The 19,587-nt window shown below is 34.4% G+C and overlaps 1 protein-coding gene across 1 annotated transcript in view; it reads right to left on the bottom strand.

Annotated features, from left to right (window-relative positions):
* ZFC3H1 (zinc finger C3H1-type containing) overlaps window positions 1-19,587 on the bottom strand; it is a 51,578-nt gene that overhangs the window by 30,398 nt on the left and 1,593 nt on the right. The window contains exons 2-7 of the mRNA XM_027593063.2: window positions 15,441-15,857; window positions 7,852-7,916; window positions 4,664-4,862; window positions 4,195-4,418; window positions 2,733-2,856; window positions 743-840 (exon numbers count right to left, since the gene is read on the bottom strand). Coding sequence (XP_027448864.1) covers window positions 743-840; window positions 2,733-2,856; window positions 4,195-4,418; window positions 4,664-4,862; window positions 7,852-7,916; window positions 15,441-15,857 — 1,127 coding nt within the window. The remainder of the gene's footprint in view (window positions 1-742; window positions 841-2,732; window positions 2,857-4,194; window positions 4,419-4,663; window positions 4,863-7,851; window positions 7,917-15,440; window positions 15,858-19,587) is intronic.

Genomic DNA, 19,587 nt, shown 5'->3' with positions numbered 1-19,587 from the left:
TTCAAGGAAGAAGAAGAAAAAAAAAGTTTCCTCTCACTCTGTGCCCTAATATTTCCCTCACCTTACTTAAGCTTCCAAGGAGGACATCAGATGTCCACCTAGGAAGTGTGAAATGGCTGAGATCCAACGTGGTCTGTAGGTTCTTTCACAATCTAGAAATAACTTCAGAACTTTTACTTTATGATTCCCCCACTTCCTTTTTCTTTTTCTTTTTTTTTTTTTAAATGAGGGCCTGGCAGTTCTTTTAAAAGGAAGCTGGAAAAAAAGAAACTAAATTCTACATACAACGTTCTCTAGCTGAAATTTCAAATTAAAAATAACTGTATTCATCAAAAGAGGAGAAAGGAAAGAATTCATTTCTGGAAGTATCGTAATACACTTAAATCCCAACTGCCAAAGAAGATAATGCAAAACAGTAGATAATCTTATTCTGCTTTGGAATAAATTCTTGGAGTAGCTACTAGCTGAGAAGGAAAAAGGAAACATGCTAAGTATTGAAAGAAAGTACACATGAGATTAAAAATTAGCTATGAAAAAAATCTCCCAAATGGACACCCTACCAGTACATAATTAACCATTTGTTCTACAGGTTTCATAGCTATCGATTTTGGTAAACAATTCTAATTTAAGCTCTCTTCAAACATTAACTACTTTTAGTTACATGCTAGTTTTTCAAAACAAATTAGAAAAGACACAAAACAACAGAGTAATTTTCTTAAAAATCACATCAAATCTCACTTACAGAAACCTGAGGTGGCGGAGGCAAAGAAATAGATGGTGCTGGAGAAAAATACCCCAGTGAACATTCAGAGAAGAATGGTGGTTGCACCGGTGAAGGGGCTGTAAAAAATTTTTTTGTTAAGAGTTTACAAATGAATATACTTTGAAAGGAATAAATTAAGATTATGATATGGTTGAAGAAATACAAATACATCTAAGCAGAGTACAAATATAGTTAACCTCCATAAGACCTCCCCACCTATTCAATATTGTCCTTATTCATCGTAAAGTCAGCCTTCCAACTTCAGTTGACAATTAGTGCCTTAAAACTCTTTGTTCACTCTTCACTCATCTAACAGGAAACAGAGCAGGAAAGACAAGAAACACACTTTTTTTTTTTTTTACAAACATATTTTTTAAGGAATAATAAAACAAAAAATTCCCCTGAATCTGCTAACGTGTCCTAACCAAAAGACAAACAAAAAACAAACCAGTAATGTAGTAATTCCATTCCTCCCTTTATGTGGAATGAAAAAATGAACTACTTAAGTTGTATAGAAAGCGAACAGTAGGAATGAAAAGAACTACCTACTGCCGTATTTAATCAATTAAATGTACACTTTGTCACATTTAATAATTCTGAAATAGTTACAATCAATGCATCGGAATTAAATTGTTAGCATTTTTTTCTTTCCTGGTAGCAGATAAAAATAATTGTGCATTTTACCTTCAGTGGTTTCTTACGAGTCAGTGAAGTATGGCAGATTCAAAGACTACTCTTGCTACCCAGTAACTATATAACCTCAGGGAAAAACTAATGCTTCTTCTTTATCCCAGCTGTCTCACAAGTCAATATGGCTCTTACCCACATGATTTATACGGTTGACTTGTGCCCAAGTGATACCATTTGAAAATACATTGCCTTTAGAACATTTTACTTCTTAAAAATAAATACCTGTAGTAAATATAGCAAAAAGATACAATTTGACAAAGCTGAATAAAGAGTACATTCTCCATTAATTTTTTACAAAATTCTTCTGAAAGCATAGTTCATAAAATTATTTTTTAGAAATAAAAAGTATTAATACTGTCAGTAGTTGGAAATGGCAATGAGTTATCTTGAAGAACCTGGAAGTAAGAAAACTTAATACTGACCAAAGAGAGTTAAATTTTGAAATCAAAACATAATATGAAATTATCAAACATAAGCCTAAAAACAGTAATTAAAAAATAAGCACTTTTGGTAAACATTACCCAAATCATATAGATTTTTCTTTGTTTCTGTCTAGACACACTAAAGTTAAGATTCTCATTTTTATCTGTTCTGACAATATGACCATAGGGAGAAAAACATTGATGATACGATCTTTCAAGTAAGTGTTCCAGTTCCTAGAATGCTAAATGCATTCAATTATCTGCCTCAGTTATAATTAAAACTTATGTTTTAATTAGTGAGAAAATAGGTTTCCCACAAAATCACCCCTGAATATCAACTAAAGCAAGGCTCTAGCCCTCAAGAAGAGTCACATCCTAGAGTATGCAATCTAACTGAAGTACTGCCCTGACCAGTTGAGCCTCTACTGAATGCCACTAGTAGTACCACTTACCATCTCCAAATTCCTACAGAGTAACATCACCGGAAGGAGAAAGAAAGCCCAAAAACAAGAAAGATTTTTTTTTAACTAAAGCATAAGATATCAAAAGTTTATTTTTTAATTTAAAAGCAGTGTTCTCACCTTCCCCACAATCATTTTTTAGATCAGTTAATAGCAGAGTTTAAACACTGCCTTTTTATTTAAATGTTATCTAGAAAGAAAGACCTGAAAGAAAGGTTAATATTATATATTTGAGGTTTGCTGTCAAAGTACTCCATTAAATGTCTATGGTTACACAATTTACCAGCAAACATCACTTTCATTACACATTTCTTTCAAGCTTTTGGGTCGCTTTACGATCATTTTCCATTTACGAAAATTTGTGAATATGTGAATGTTTCAAGTTTTGGCTCATACCTGGAGAATTGGTTTCACTATCTGTATCCATAGCAACTTCTTCATAGTTATCATATTGATAAATGCCTCCTCCACTATCAGTAGGTTGCTTATCTAAGGATCGTCTTAGGTCAGGATCTGAAGACTAATAACACAAGATATTTTTCAGTTTCAAAGCATTTTCTGTCTTAGTCTATCTTAGACTAGAAATTACGAAACAATTGATAGTTATCCTCTAAGGAGTATCAAAAATCATATTCCTCTGTAAAGTAAGATGACACCAAATTCAAGTTTTATGTCATCAAGATTATATTTTAGGGGCACCTGGGTGCCTCAGCTGGCTGAGTATCTGACTCTTGGTTTCAGCTCAAGTCATGATTTCCTGGTTGTGGGATCGAGCCCCGCGTTGGGCTCTGTGCTCAGTGCAGAGTCTGCTTCATATTCTCTCTCCCTCTCCCTTTCCCTTACTCACTCTCTCTCTCAAATGAATAAAAATCTTTAAAAAAAAGACAATATTTTAGAGCATTTTGAAAAAATCCAGTAACATCTTAGTTATGAATATACTGATGACAGCTGAAAACTAGAAATTCTTAGGTGATATGTTTGTGTGTAGTTTTTTTGTATTTCTTACAATGCTTCACTCACGGACAGTTCACAGCTAATAAAACCTATCCAGATTGATGAGTAATGTGCAAATTCAATACTTTTCTCTTAAAAAAGATTCTAACAAAGTACTTTTTAGAAGTTCAAAGTATATTTATAAATTCCTTGCTTAAGCAAACCTAGTTCCTGACTCCCTACAATTAATGAGCTCTTACTCTTTAACATCCCTCTCTTCTTCGATAGTTTATTCACAAGTATAATTTCAAATCTCAAAATTCTGAAATTTGTCACTGATAATATATCACTAGATCAATATTAAATCTCCAGTTTACTGCCTGACACCACCCATAAAAAACAATTGACAATCATTATCAAGACTTCACTTAGTAAAGGTTCACAAATGCTAAATAACTAACCAAAAGAGCCACAAGCACTAAGGCTATAATGATTTAATTTTCTTTAAAATAGTCCAGGCCAATTAGTCATGACACACTTTTAATTCTACAACACTAAACAAATGTTAAAAAAAAAAAAACTAATGAAATTCTGCCCTTATACTTAGGGTATGGCCATTTTTACAGTAAGTCCTCACTATAATTTAGTAATTCTACTTTTTTCTAAATAGATAAAGATGAAAAAGCCATAAGCAGACTTTGCTAACCATAACTTTTATCTTTCATTTTTTCTATTTCTAATATCTACAATAGAAAACTCATTTTCAATTATAACCAACCTTCCCTTCTCCCCCAAAACGTTACAACAAGTTCTATCAAACACAAGCACTCTGTACTTTTTCTTAGCGGACTATATTTATGAAATAAGACAATAAGGACACTTAAATTTGAATAATGTTTTGATTTTATATTTTTACACTCTTTACCTTACTTCTTGATCTCCTCTTTCCACCAACCAGTTTCATGAATCGATTGTACTGCTCTTCCTGATTTGAGAGATCTCGAATTTTTCTAATTTCTTCTTCTCTTTTCCTTCTCTCTTCTTCTTCAGCTTGTTTCCGCTGATCCTCTTCTTTCTGTCTTTCCTGTTCTTTTTGTTGTTGTAGTTTCTTCCATGCTTTTGTTTGCTGCTTCCTTAATGCCTGCTTAGCTTTAAATAAAAATACAGAAACATCAGTAACTATTAGCTAGAATTTTCTAGATAAAAGAAAACAAGAGCTTTACAATTTATTTTCATTATCATTAAATCAAACATACAGCTGCTCTTCCAAGTTTTGTTTATATAGGGCTGTCCCCCATTCAGGGCCCTATAATTCCCAAACTCAAACCTTTCTGAATTAAAATCTTAAAACTATATTGATATAGGAGATAAAAAAATTTAACAGAAATGATCACCTGTAGTGCTAACTTTTTTGGCTGAATGTGTTTTTGTACTGGTTTTAGCTTTTTGCTGTACAGTTTTTGTCTTAGTCAACTTTTCTTTGCTTTCTTTCATCACCTGCTGTTCTTTTTGTTGCCATTTTTTACTAGCTGACTGAAGAGCCAAAAGACGAAGCTGTAGTTCAGACAGTTCCTCTTCATCTTCACCAAGTTTCTTTAAAAAAAGAAATAGTTGTAACTTTTTAGTTCTGTTATTTGACCTTAAACATTTCACCAAGTCAAACCCTTCCAGGGATCAGAATTGAGAGTTAGTTCTAATGCAAATATTTAAATGGCAATATAAGTAAAATAAGGAAACTAAACTACTTACCACAGCCCTACACCCTAATCCAACCCCTATGATATAGACAGAAGATCAACCTGTGGAGGGTGTGTGTGCATATGTAAATTGAAGGGTTAGAGGGGATGAGTGTAACTGATGGAACAGGATGATCCAAAAGGGAAGCTAAGGGTCAGAGATCAGCATTTAACTGAGCTTCCCGAACAAGAAAGTAAAAATCTGATGACAGCAAATGCAAGAAAAATTCGACCCAGGAGATCAAAAATGAAGAATGAAGCGGTTCCATAAACATGTGATTTACTAGTTTTACAAGTAACACAGAGAACAGGTACACTGAATGTCAAGACTGAAATTTGCAAACTTTAAAAAAAAATACACATTTTATAATTCTTTAGATTTACTTATATTTAAATGAACATTACATGACCTAAAACTACAGATACTTATCTGAATATTTAAAATATTTTGAACACCCAAGATTTTTCTTCAGGGAAGCTAAGACAGGAAAATAGGTTAAGAGTGAATGTTTGAGGGGCGCCTGGGTGGCTCAGTCGGTTAAGCATCTGCCTTCAGCTCAGGTCATGATCTCAGGGTCGTGGGATTGAGCCCCCACCCCCACATCGGGCTCCCTGCTGAGCAGGGAGTCTGCTTCTCCCTCTCCTTCTGCCATTCCCCCTGCTTGTGCTCTCTCTCTCTCTCTCTCTCTGAAATAAATAAATAAAATCTTAAAAAAAAAAAAAGAGTGCATGTTAGAAAGCTTTTTTCCAATTGAAATATCCTCTTAATTTTTTCACTCTACCTTTTTAAGATAATTTTAAAAATCTATTCTCTACTTTTTAGCTAAAATATAATTGAAAATGTCAGGCAAACTAAGCACAGATTCTTAATTGGAATACATGGATATGGTGGGGAGAGACGTATTGGGAGTCCTCTGGCCTCCCCATCCTTTGAAATTAAATGCAAAACTGTTTTTCTTTTATGTGTATTTATAGTATAAAGAAGGAGGGAATCAAAAGAGACTAAGACTCAAAAAAGGTTAAGGCCCACTTACCTATTAACTTTTGCTTATATGTGAATTATAATCACATTTTGTCTAATATTCAATTAAATTACTTAACTCCTAAGCATAACGAAAACAGTGGGTCCTTCCTACTGGTTTCACTTTACTATGAACTATTATAAATGCCTAACTGAATTGCCACCATGTATCTCACTACTTCAGTTTATCCAAACCAGGACAGATACCCTTTCCACTGTTGGGAAATATATGTAACAAATCAGCTGAAAAAATTATCTTTTTTTAACTCTAAGTCACTTAAACATATCAAATTCTACTACTTGGTCCTGCAGTTCTAGAGCTGTGCTACCCAATATGGTGGCAATGAGCCCCATGTGGCTATTTAAATTTAAATTAACTAAAACTGAATAAGAAATTTAGTTCCTCAGCCACACTAATCACATTTCAAGTGCTTAAAAGCCACATGTGGTTAATAGCTACCATATTGGAAAGTGCAAATAAAGAACATTTCCATTATCATAGAAAATTCTATTGGTCAGTCTTGATCTAGAGTGTTTAAAATAAAGCTATCATCACTGTTCCATTGAGACTTAAAAGTCTTTGATTACTTTTTGCAACCACTCCTTTTGAAATAAAAAAAGAAGTTACTGATTCTGTCATACAACTATATGCTACTTAAAGTAGCTACCTGATCAGCAAGAGTACTGAACCCCATTTAACTCCTTGCTCTGACACTTAAGTCCTACATAACTTTAGGCAAGTCACTTAATCTACCCATATGAATCTTATCTCATCTGTAAACCAAATAATGTCAACCTAATTTATGAAGTTATTGTAAGGACGTTAAAAAATATATACACATGCATGTGTGCGTGTACACATATTTATCTGCTATATTATCAATCTTAAATTCAGAATCATCTCTTTCCTAAAGCTTCTGGGCTCTTTGCATCATTTTAATTTACTCGTAAAAATTAACTGAAATCTTAAAAGAAGAAACTGAAGGTATTTCAGGTCCCTAATTCAACAAAGAAAAGGCTAGGGCTACTAAGAGCTATTACATGTCAAACACAGTGCTTGGTGCTTCTGTACTTTATCCTGCTGAACCTCACCACAATCCAGAGAACAGATGACATCAAACTCATTTTGTAGGAAAGTAAATAGAGGCAAGTAAAGGCAAAGAGCTTACACATGATCATTCAGTTAATAAGAGGAGAAACTAGAATTGAATAGCAGGTCAAGGTCTAACTCCAAAGATTTCCCACAGAGGATAATCCCCCACGAGCAGGAAAACAAAATCTCTGGGTCAAAATTAAAGGTTTCAAAAAACCAACAAACAAAAAAATCATCTATGGATATATATAAAAAACACTTCAGTTAAATTCAATTTAACTGAACCCAGCACAAAGATACTGAAGGACATCGCTCCAGATTTTATTATTAATTTCACCTGTTTCGTTTTTTCTTTTTTAAAGATTTTATTTATTTATTTATTTGACAGGGGGAGAGAGAGAGAGAGAGAGCACAAGTGGGCAGAGCGGCAGGCAGAGGGAGAGGGAAAAGCAGGCTCCCTGCTGAACAGAGCCCGATGCGGGGCTCGATCCCAGGACCCTGGGATCATGACCTGAGCCAAAGGCAGATGCTTAACCGACTGAGCCACCCAGGCGCCCCTCTCTCCAGATTTTCTTATCTTTAAAGCTTATGTCCAAATGGAGGTAATGATGAAAGAAATGATGTAAAGGAAATGAGTGGAAAGCAAGACAGAATCTCCTTTCCAAGGAACAGAGCAAAGCAGTATAGAATCAGTCTTACAGAGACACCCAGTTCCAAAAAGCAGGATCTTACCTTTTCAGATAGAATGTCTGAGGCACTAATTCTTCTTGTTAAATTTTGTTCTTTATCTTCTAATCCTTTAAAATAAAACAGCATATTTTGAATACTCTGAAAAACAGCTACCATCAATTTAAAATAAAATGTGTATGATATTCATTAATTATTTTAAGGGGTCTCTCATTTTCACAATCTCTGACCAAGAAGGAAAGAATGCTATTTGAATGAAAATCTGACCAAACCTTTCATATCAGCCTCATTCCGAAAATTATCAGGCAATATGATTCAAAATATTAAATAAAACCGTACCCTGATAAAATGACTTATGAACTAAAAGTAATTAGTTCAATAACAGAATTTACATTAAGCTGGCAGTACCTTATGAGCACAAAGCGACCTTAAAAACAAGTACAAACCATAAATTTCAAACTATAAATCTAACTTTACACAAAGTTTATAAAAGCAGGTAATTGTTTAACTCACCAAACAGGTAGTTAGGCACTGTGCTACCACTGTTATGGGTCTCTACAATACAATTATTTCAATTCTGACCCAATACTTCCAAGATGAAAATTGGTTTTGTGCAGTCGTGCAGTACTTTTAAAATTATTATCCAGAATTCTAAACTGAGCTAAAGACAATCATCAGGACATAGGTGGTAGTTAAAACCATATAATTAAGAACACCCTTGGAGAATGGAACACAGAGGACAACAGTTAAGAAATTACAAAGGAAAACTATTAAGAAGAAAATCAGGTTATAAGAAATTCCAGATGTGTATGGCATTACTGAAACCCCAAAATTTCACATTTATCAAGAAAAACATTTCTGAGTACAGTAGATATGTCTACTCCCTATAGAATATTCTCAACATCATGGCCTGAATGGTCCTTTGAGAATATAAAATAAATTATACTAGTCCTTTGCTCGAGACCCTGTAGTAGCTCACATTTCATTGAGAATAAAAAACAAAATTCTTATGAGGCTCTACCATGATCTATTCTCTCCCACTATTCAGCACCCCCACTCTCTTTTCTTTAGTGGCAAAGGCCTCCCTGTTATTACCCAAATATGCCAGGTACCCTTCTTGCCTTAACAGTAGTTATTCTAGTTCATTGATTCTCAAACTTTACCAGGTATTAGAATCAACAAGAAGCTTTGTTAAATATAGATTGTTGGGCCCCATCTCCAGAGTTTACAATTCAGCAGATCTAAGACAGGGTCTGGGCATTTGCATTTCTTTCTTTTTTTTTTTTAAAGACTTTATTTATTCATTTGACAGAGAGAGACACAGCAAGAGAGGGAACACAAGCAGCAGGAGTGGGAGGGAGAAGCAGGCTCCCCGTGGAGCAGGGAGCCCGATGCAGAGCTGGATCCCAGGATCCTATGATCAAGACCTGAGCCGAAGGCAGAGAGACGCTTAACAACTGAGCCACCCAGGCGCCCCCTTTTTATTTTTAAATTTTTTAAAAGATTTTTATTTAGGGCGCCTGGGTGACTCAGACGGTTAAGCGTCTGCCTTTGACTCAGGTCATGATCCCAGGGTCCTGGGATAGAGCCCCACATGGGGCTCTTGGCTCAGCGGGGAGTCTGCTTCTCCCTCTCCCTCTGCCTCTCCCCCTGATCATGCTCTCTCTCTCTATCTCTGTGTCTCAAATGAATAAATAAAATATTAAAAAAAATTAAAAATAAATAAATAAAAGATATTTATTTGAGAGAGCGAGAGAGCACAAGTGGGGTGATGCGCAGAGGGAGAAACAGACTTCCCACCGAGCAGGGAGAGGGATGCAAGGCTTGATCCCCGGACTCTGGGATCATGATGTGAGCCCAAGGCAGCTGCTTAAGGGACTGAGCCACCTAGGCACCCCAGCATTTGCATAGAAGTTCCCAGGTAATGCCGGTCCAAGGACCAAAGTTAGAAAATCACTGCTCTAGTTATTTATTATCCGCCTAGAAAGCTCTTCCCTCAGATATCCATTTGGCTATCCCCTCATGGTCTTCAAAGCCCTTGTTTAAATCTCACCTTCAAACTCAGGCCTCTCCTGATCACTCATTAATACTGCAATCTATACCTGCCATCCCCCTACTTACCCTGCTATACTTTTTCCATAACTGTTACTTACGAATCATATTTATTCTTCCCCCTTTCTAAAATGCAAGCCCATGAAGGCATAAATGACTATTTTGTTCATGGAGAGATTTCCAGGGGCCTGGAATAAAGTGCTCAAATTTTGAATGAATGGAAGAATGAAATAAAAAAATGAAGGAAAATTAAAATTAATTTTGTAATTACATCAAAGTAACTGCCCCAACTAGTTTCAGTAAAGAGTAGAAAAGCAGACTGCATTGGATTGAGAGGTAAAGTGAAGGAGGCTAGCCTTTCAAGGAGTCTGGTTGAAAAGATGGAAGATAAAGGAGAATACATAATGGGGAAAAGAGTGATTACATTTTGGGGAGGAAAATGCAAATATGTTTATACTAAGAATCCCTTAAGAGAAAGTGGTTAAAGATGAATCAAAATAAAAACAGATGGAGCAAGGTCCCAGAGAAGGTAGAAGTTAGAGCCAGGAATACAGGTTAAAACAAAGTGGCCATAAACAAAAATGAAATGAAGTGAAAATCAATATGGATATAATTTTACAGTCAGAAAGTGAGAAGTTGAAAGGTGAGTGAGATCACCTGAAATAGGAAGCACACCCATAGGCTGTTCTGAACAATAGGAACAAAGTTGAGTAAAAAGCCTGAAAAAAATAATAAAGGTTTAGAAGAGCTGTTGAGAGAAATGGAAAACCAGTTGATCACTAACAACTTAAAAGCTTGATGGCAGAGCTGAGAGTCTTGCTGAAGACTGGGGAAGGTGGGACAGTGGGGGGTAGAGAGGATGCATATGAAGAAACTAATCAATATAATTTATTCAGATAAATTTTAGCTTTTCTGGTTTTCCTCCAATTCCTCTTCCACACTGCTGTCAGTTACTTTTCTAAAACAGACATCTGATAACATCATTTTCCTATTTAAAAACATCTGACGGCCCACCTGACGTTTAAGAAAAATCTAAATTCCTTAGTCAAGACATTCAAGGCTCTCTGCAATCTGATTTCAATCTATTCTTTTATAAATTTATATCCAACTGCTCCAAGAAACATACCATATATCCCACACTGCACTCATTTTATTTTTTTTATTGTTATGTTAATCACCATACATTTGTTGTTGATGTAGTGTTCCATGATTCATTGTTTGCGTATAACACCCAGTGCTCCATGCAGAACGTGCCCTCTTTAATACCCATCACCAGGCTAACCCATCCTCCCACCCCCCTCTCCTCTAGAACCCTGTTTGTTTTTCAGACGGCACCCATTTTAGATCAATCTCATTATCCTTTAAAAGTTCTCTGTGCTTTTTATCTGTTCATTTGGTTCCTTCTTACTTCCCAAGTTGAAAGACTCATTTTTTGAGACACCTATCAAACATTTCCATCACTATGAAAACTTTCTAAACCCAAGTAGACATATTTGATCCTTCCCCTGTATCACTGCAGGCTTTCATACATAACTCTTACTATACTCTGTAATAGTTATTTGTGTGTTTTTTCTATCCCACTGAGTTATACATTTTGAAACTGCCTGCCTGGAACCATGGTGTTAAACTGAAGAAGAAAAAAACATGTCCCTGAGAATATGTAACCAAAATCAGTCACCACTCAGGTTTGCAACCCAATTTACACATGGGTGGCTTTGAAAACTTCGAATATAAAGTGGTCCCAGAGCAAAAGTCTACTCAGGTGCCTGGGCACTGGCAAAAGCAAACCCTGGAAGTCCACCTTTGTCCCAGGCCTCAAAAAATTCCTACCAAAAAAACGGAAACAAAAATGACCACCTTAAGAAACAAAAAAGAAAGATGAGAAAAAGAAAAAAAAAAATCACTAAGCATTCAAGAAAAGAAGGTACCAAAAATGGGAACCAGAAATGAGACCCATAAAAAACTTAGATACTGCAAATTAGCAGACAAAGGAAAGAAACAAACTAAAGCAAACCTATAGTTAACATACTTAAAGATAAATTTGAAAAAATAAGCAGAAAAATCTAAAAAGAATGACCAAAGTAATTTGAAAAAAAAAAAAAAGAAATACTAAAATAAAAACTGTAGCTGAAATTTAAAATTCAATAGCTGAGCTTAAGGCAAATCAGACACAGCTAAAGAGAGAATCCATGAACTGAGAGATGCATCAGAAGAAATTTTCCAGAACACAGCACAAATCTACAGAGATGGAAACTTCAAAAGAAATTGAGAAATGGAAGATAAAGATGATTTGATATACATACAGATATACAGAATTCCAGAAAAGAAAGAAAATGGGAAAATATTTAAGAGAGAATGACAATTTTTCAGAATCAATGAGAACAAGAAGCACAACAAATCCCAAGATGAATAAAAAGAAATCACAATCAACACATCATAAACTACAGAATATCAGAGACAAAAATAGGATTTTTAAAGCAAGCAGAGAAAGAAGATAAATTACCTTCAAATTAGAAACTATTAAGACTGATAGCTGACTTTTCAAAATCAATAATGGAAGCCAGAAAAATATCTTCAATATGTTGAGAATATAATTAGCCAATCTAGAATTCCAAACCTAGAAAATCATCTTTAAAAAAGGGCAAACAGAAATAAGTTTTCTATCCAGCAGACACATCCAAATTCTAAAAAATGTATTTTAAGCATAAATGATTCTAGACATAGAAGAGTGAGCCAAGAAAGTGTTAAATATATGAGCAAAGCTAGGCAAATTACTGGCCTTTGTATATGGAGAGGGTAAAGACCTTCATTAATTTTAAACGTTGATAAGAATTCATGTTACAATTCTGAAAGGAACCAATATGAGACAAGAAACTTAATATCTAACTTCCAAACCAGTAAAAGGGGGAAAAAAATTGTATGGGGGGGGTCACAAAAGAAGCAAGAAAGAAAAAGAGAACAAAAATCCAAATATCAATAATAATGAAAATGCAAATGGACTATATATTCTAGTAAAGGACAAAGATTGTCAGACTAAGTTACAAAAGAAATCTAGTTCTATACTATGTATAATGGATATTTGAAACATGAGAATATGGAAAGACTGAAAGAATGGAAAATGATATACAAGGCATATATACTTATCAAAAGAAAGATGGTGTGACTATTGGCATAAATCTTTCAGGGAGAAACATTACTAAAGATAAAGAAAGCCACGACATACTAACGAGAATAATGGGTCAATTCCTCAGCCTCAAGTATTTAAAACAGAAACTGAAAACCATAAATCCACCATCACAGTGGCTGATGTTAACAAACAAACCTTTCAGTAATTAATCAAACAGATCAAAAAATGAAGAAAGATGTGAACATAAAAAGCTTGCTCTAACAATCCATATATTCCTTTCAAACACACATAGAATAGTTATAAAAAATTAATCGCATACAATAAAGCACATCTCTACAAATAAATACAACGATATCTACATTCTCATTTTTTCTCTAATATCTCATTCTCTGACAATATGGTTGACTTAGAAATCAGTAACAAAAATATAAAGAACCATGTTTGAAAGGTAAGCACTTCCAAATAAAAAGCCTACACGTCAAAGAAAAACAAAAATTAGAAAATATTTAGAAATGAGTGGGAAAAAATTATATTATCACAAACAGCTAAAGTAGAAATTTCATAACCAAATTGATCTTAATAGAAGAGAGGATGAAAACTAACAAGTTTTTTAAGATTTTATTTATTTATTTGACAGAGAGAGAGACAGTGAGAGAGGGAACACAAGCAGGGAGAGTAGGAGAGGGAGAAGCAGGCCTCCCGCTGAATGGGGAGCCAGATGCGGGCTCGATCCCAAGACCCTGGGATCATGACCTGAATGGAAGGCAGATGCATAACGACTGAGCCACCCAGGCACCCCAAAACTAACAAGTTTTAAAAGCTATGGGCTTATTTCTAGGGAAATTTAAAAACAGGGGGATATTAACTGATAAATGCTACAAGTAATAGAAAAGTGAGTTTTTTTTATTTTATTTATTTGAGAGAGAGAGAAAAAGATGGGGGACAGTGGAGAGGGCAGAGGGAGAGGGAGAAACATGCCCCACTGAGCAGGGAGCCTGATGTGGGGCTCAATCCCAGGACCGAGATCATGACTTGAGCCAAAAGCAGATGCTTAACCAACTGAGCCATCCAGGCACCCCAAAAAGTGACATTCTTAAGAATAATTTTTTATAAACTTCACAATTTACAGGAAATGGACACATTACTAGAAAAATATAGTTTACCTAAACTGCCTTAACCAGAAACAGAAAGCATGAACAGTCAACAGTGTAAAACCTTCCCAGAAAAAATTCCATCCAGGCCCAAACACTTCTATCGACAAGACCTACCAAATACCCCAAGTACAATTCTAATCTTAATTTATTCCCGAGAATAAAGAAGAAATCACTCCCCAACTCATTTTGAGCATATCATAACCTTATACTAGAACTTAGCAAGGAAAAAGGGGTAAAAATTAGAGGCTATAAATCTAGATGAAAATTGTAAATAAAACATTAGCAAACCTTTATTTATGAAGCCTTTATAATTGCCCCAAACTGGGAGAATCCAAATATCTCTGAAATGGAAATGGATAAACCAACCGTACCATAACTATACAATGGCACATTCAGCAATAAGAATGAACTAGTGATATATACAACCACATGGATGAATCTCAAATACTATGCTAACTAAAAGAAAGAAGCTAGAATCAAAAGGCAATAAGCTGCATAATTCCATTTATATGACATTTTGGAAAAGGCAAAAACTATAGGGAAAGGAAACAATCAGTAGTTACCTGGTGGGCTGAGGGTTGGGGGAAGAAGGAATTGATTGCAAAGGGGCATGGGAGAATCTGTGAGAGATGACAAAACTCTTATCTAATTGTGGTGTCTGGCAATGGTTACCCAACTGCCTGTATCTGTCAAAACGTAAAGAACTATACACTAAAAAGGGTAAGTTTTACTGCATATAAATCATAAAAAGAGAAAAAGAAAAATTTAACAAATCCATGATGTACAAAAATGGCATATCATGAACTACCTGGATTTATCCCAAATATACAAGGGTGGTTTAACACTACAAAATTAATATAATCTATTACACTAATAAATTAAAAGAGGAAAAATAAGATGTTTTTCTCAATAATGAAGAAAAAAGATGTGATAAACTTCAACATCCGTTAATGCTGAAAATCTCAAACAAGGAATAGGGTGGAAAAACTTTTTACCCAATAAAGGATACCTTCAAAAAGCCTAACATCATGTTAAAAGTAAATATCCAAAGCATTCCTTTAAGTTAGGAAACAAAGGTCCACTGATACACTTATGTTAAAAATTGTATTAGAAGGCCAAAAAAGAAAGAGAATGAAACTAAACCTATCAATGCTGAATAATATGACTATGTAGAAAAATGCAAAAAGAATTCACAGATAAAGTATTAAAATCATTTCAATGAAGCACACTACCAAAATAACTAGTTACCCCCATACAAAGAGAAGAATCTTAGTACTAATTGAAATTTTTAATTTCATTACCTTGACTAGGTTCAGTAGTGTCAGGTTTCAGGGAAAGCTGTTTTGTTCCATCCTTAACTTTTTTCAACCGGTTCTTATCCCCTGGTAAAGTCAATTTTTGCCTGAGTGGTTTTAATTCAAATGCCTGAAACGTTTTGACCTGTGCTTTCTCCTCAGGAGCTACTTCTTTACTTGGGTCCTTAGTAATACTGACATTATCAGTGCTTGTTTGGTCCTCAAAGTTCAATGTTTTAGGATCTTCCTGCACATTCTCTTCTTTGCTACTCAAAGCTAGTTTTTCATCCTTATTGATGCATTCTAGTTCCAACTGAATCTGCTTATACTTCAAAAGTAAGTCTTCAAAAGTTTCTTCCCCACAGTTTTCACTTTTTGATGAATAATTTTGTTTTCTTGATGGAGATCTTCCAAAACTTTTGGCTGAACAGCATATTAAGGAAACCAGTTTCCAAAATTTTTCCAGTAAATTTAACAAAAACACATTAAGTTAAAGATGAATTGTCTCCCTTTTTAACTTGTTTTTCAAAAAAGATGAGTTAGTATTTTTTATTACTAAATTACATTTAACATATGCGCTAATGCCCAATTCCACAATCTGCCCATATTTCAAATTTAATAAGTAACCATGTAAAACAGTCCACTTAGAAAATCACTGGTGTCAGTTATTACCCATAGTACCTACAGGTATTCCACCTACTTAGGTTATGGCAGCATTCCTTCTGTCGTTATCAGAAAAGCCCATAATAAGGTGTATGTTAAAGATTCCTTTCTAAAGGAAGAGAGGAGAAACATAATGGTTTGTCACAGATATGGATAATTTACACTTCAGAAAGTCAGGAGGAAACATTTCTTCTTTTTAATTAGTTTCTTCTCATGTCTCAAATTAAAAAAAGGAGATAAAAAAGAACATTGACAACTAATAGTTAAAACTAGTTTATAAAGAGGAAGCATTTTCTTAAAAACCTAATACATAACAATCTTAAAGCTCAAGTATATTAATATCCAACATATGCACAACTAAAATGAGGGAATTACATTTAAAAAATAAAAACCTTCCATGGTATTCAAAATGTATCTTATAAACTAATTTGTCTCTGAAGATAAGGATAACTCTACCAAAAATTTTTTTTCTTCTCTAACACAGTGACACATAGAATATAACTTTTTCCTTGGAAATGGCTACAAAATTCCAAACTATAATTTTTACTCAAAATAATTCACAGAGGTAAAAATTGTTACACCTCACTTCTCCAGCCTAGAAATTAACAAGATTTAAAGACGAGTAAGTACCTTATGTGGTTTTAATACAATATGTCATTTATGGATTATTTAAATTGGCGAGGATGTAACATTAGATCTCTAAAGATGGTTCCTCTAACAACTTAATATACAGTCAACCTCCAGATATCTTAAAATTTCCCTAATGACCAATACAAGAATGGGAATCACCACCAAATTTTTTTTTTCACCACCAGTAATTTTAGAAACTAAACCAGCATTACAACTGAAAATCTTAACAGTTCTGCAACAAAACTGTTTTAGTAAATCTTTGGTTCTGTGATCCAAGCTCTTCAGAGCCAAGTTTCTTCAAACGATATTAGTTTCTCATAACCTGTCTTACTCTTCAACCAAACAGAATCTGGCTTATGCTGGCTGAGTTTGTTTATTTATCCACGTTTTCAAATTTTTACCTGGTTTGGACACTGCACACCACTTCTCTCTTGGCTCCTCTAACTCCACTCTCCTGATTTCCCTTTTTTCCTCCTTTAAGTCTTCATGACTCCTTTCCAACTCCTGCAATAATGGTGTTCTCTAGTGAGCTCTATTTAGCCTCTTCCACTTTTCCTTTTGAGCCATTCTAATGCACTCCCATATGTCTATGTAATACAAGAGAGAAGTTTAGCCTCATGATATTTGGGGTTTTATCTTCCACAAGCCATTCCCTGTTCTGCTGCTGGACTAATCTATCTAGAAGACAAATCTGATCAGATCTGTCCCCTTGTTTAAATCTCATTAAGAATAGAGTCCAAAATACTTACAATGGCACATAATGCCTTCATGATTTGACCGGTACCTCCTTTCCAATCTCACATTTCTCCTGTCATCACAATTTATGCATAGCTTTGTATTTAGGTTTTTCTGTTCTTCAAATTGACCCCAATCCAAAATTCAAATGAACCTCCTTTTTGAAGCCAGAACATTACTTGCTCCCCCCATTATATACTCTTTGTACATAAATTCTGTAATGATCCTCATCTATACCTCATTTTTCAATGGAGCCATCCAAAGGCACAACCACAGTGATTAAAAATAAATAAATAAAACTGAAGACCTTGGAAAGATCTGTAGAGGGAAAAGATTCAAAACACTAACAAAAAAGACAGAAAAATGAGGAAAAGCAATTGAGTTACAACTGTTAACTAATCTCTGTCAAGGCTAAATGAAATCTCCTATTTCTGTCTAATACAGGACAACTAGGATGAAACCAACACTTGAAAGACTTAATTTTACACTAGTTAAGATGCAATCCCAAACTGAAATCTGGTTTAAAAAAAGAACTGCTTTTCAACTGCAGGTGAAAATGAAATGACTTTCTACTGATGAGAGACACTGGCCTAATTATGTTAGCTCTCATCAGATTTGAAAGTTTAAAACAGTAGTCAACCAAAGGAAACATACGCTAAGAGGGACTGACAAAGTGTCTATCACTAAGAAAAATTTAAAATGAATGAGAATGAAAATACGTGCCACACTGGAATCTGGTTCATTTTATTTCTTTAAAGCTGCACCTAGCATACCTTAATCATTACAGAAAAATAAGTCAAAAAAAAAAAAACACTTGTACTCATGCTACTTCACTTCTAGATTATGGAAATGAGCCACATTATATCCCTTATTCTTTCTTTCCTTTTTTTTGGGAAACTCTACCCCAACATGAGGCTCAAACTCACAACCCCAAGATCAAGAGTCACATGCCCTACTGACTGAGCCAGCCAGGTGTCTCATAACCCTTATTCTTTCTTAGGGTAATTATTTATAAAATATAAGTCATTATTATTAGTGCACAGTGGGTATGTGAATAAGCCTGAATACAGTCTTGGTATTAAATCTGAATTAATAAAAATTTGTATTATAAATTGTTTGCTCACATTATATAAGAGTAGCGGAAAACTATGTTTTCCTTCACAAATTCTTAAAAAGAATACCACCTCTAGGATGGATTAATGATACTTCATGAGGAAAACAATGAGCAGAGAGGATCAAAACAAGTTCCTTTTCTTAAGTGCAGCATCTGTGAAAAAAAGAAAAACAGCAAGACACCTCATTTCTGCTAAGTTACTACAGAAATCAAACTGGATATATTCCTGTACTTTCTTCACATCATATGCCTGTTTATTAATAGAAACATATAAGCTTAACAATTAATAAAGGTATATATGGCAAAGGCCAAATTGGTATTGAATGAATGGACAGAAAGAAGGCAAAGGCAGGAGCTGGGCAAGTCCCCTCATCACCACCTTCTCTAATACAGATTAAATGAAAAAATTCTGTGCTCCCACAGTACTTTTTACATACCTCAATATGAACTTTTTACATTAAACTCTATTTATTCACATATGTCTCTCCAAAACAAATTCTAAGTTTCCTCTTTTATATTCTTAAAAAACATACATGTGCTGAAGCAGCCTGTTTTTAGATTTAGAATCAACAATTCCTTCGTTAAAAAAAATATCTAGGGCAGAGTTTTGTTTTGTTTTTTTCTTGAAAGAACATCCTTTGTCTTTTTAAAAGTTAAATCCCTACATGATTTTCTTTGAAACAATCCTAGGTGCTCCTAACCCAACTTCTGGTTGCAGAAATAAGTTTTTTCAGGGCATCAGCACCGGAAGCTGCTACTTTGTACCTAAACTTAACATTTTTTGCCCCTTTATTTTCAGACATCTGGGAAAGACCAGTGGATCCTAAGTATTCTATAAAAATAATGTTGACTGTCTTACAAACAAATGTCATTTCATGTAAGTTTCATATATAATAGGTTAAAAAAATCATTATACCATAGAAATTACAACCAGTAATAATTGTAATTAGTAAACGGTTTTTATGCAGTTACCATGAAATAAAACCTAGGTCTACAAACCCATCATAAACT

Source organism: Zalophus californianus, chromosome 9, assembly GCF_009762305.2.
Source record: "Zalophus californianus isolate mZalCal1 chromosome 9, mZalCal1.pri.v2, whole genome shotgun sequence".
Lineage (NCBI taxonomy): Eukaryota > Metazoa > Chordata > Mammalia > Carnivora > Otariidae > Zalophus > Zalophus californianus.
The sequence above is the reverse complement of the archived record's forward strand: the minus strand, read 5'-3'. Positions and strand labels throughout refer to the sequence as shown.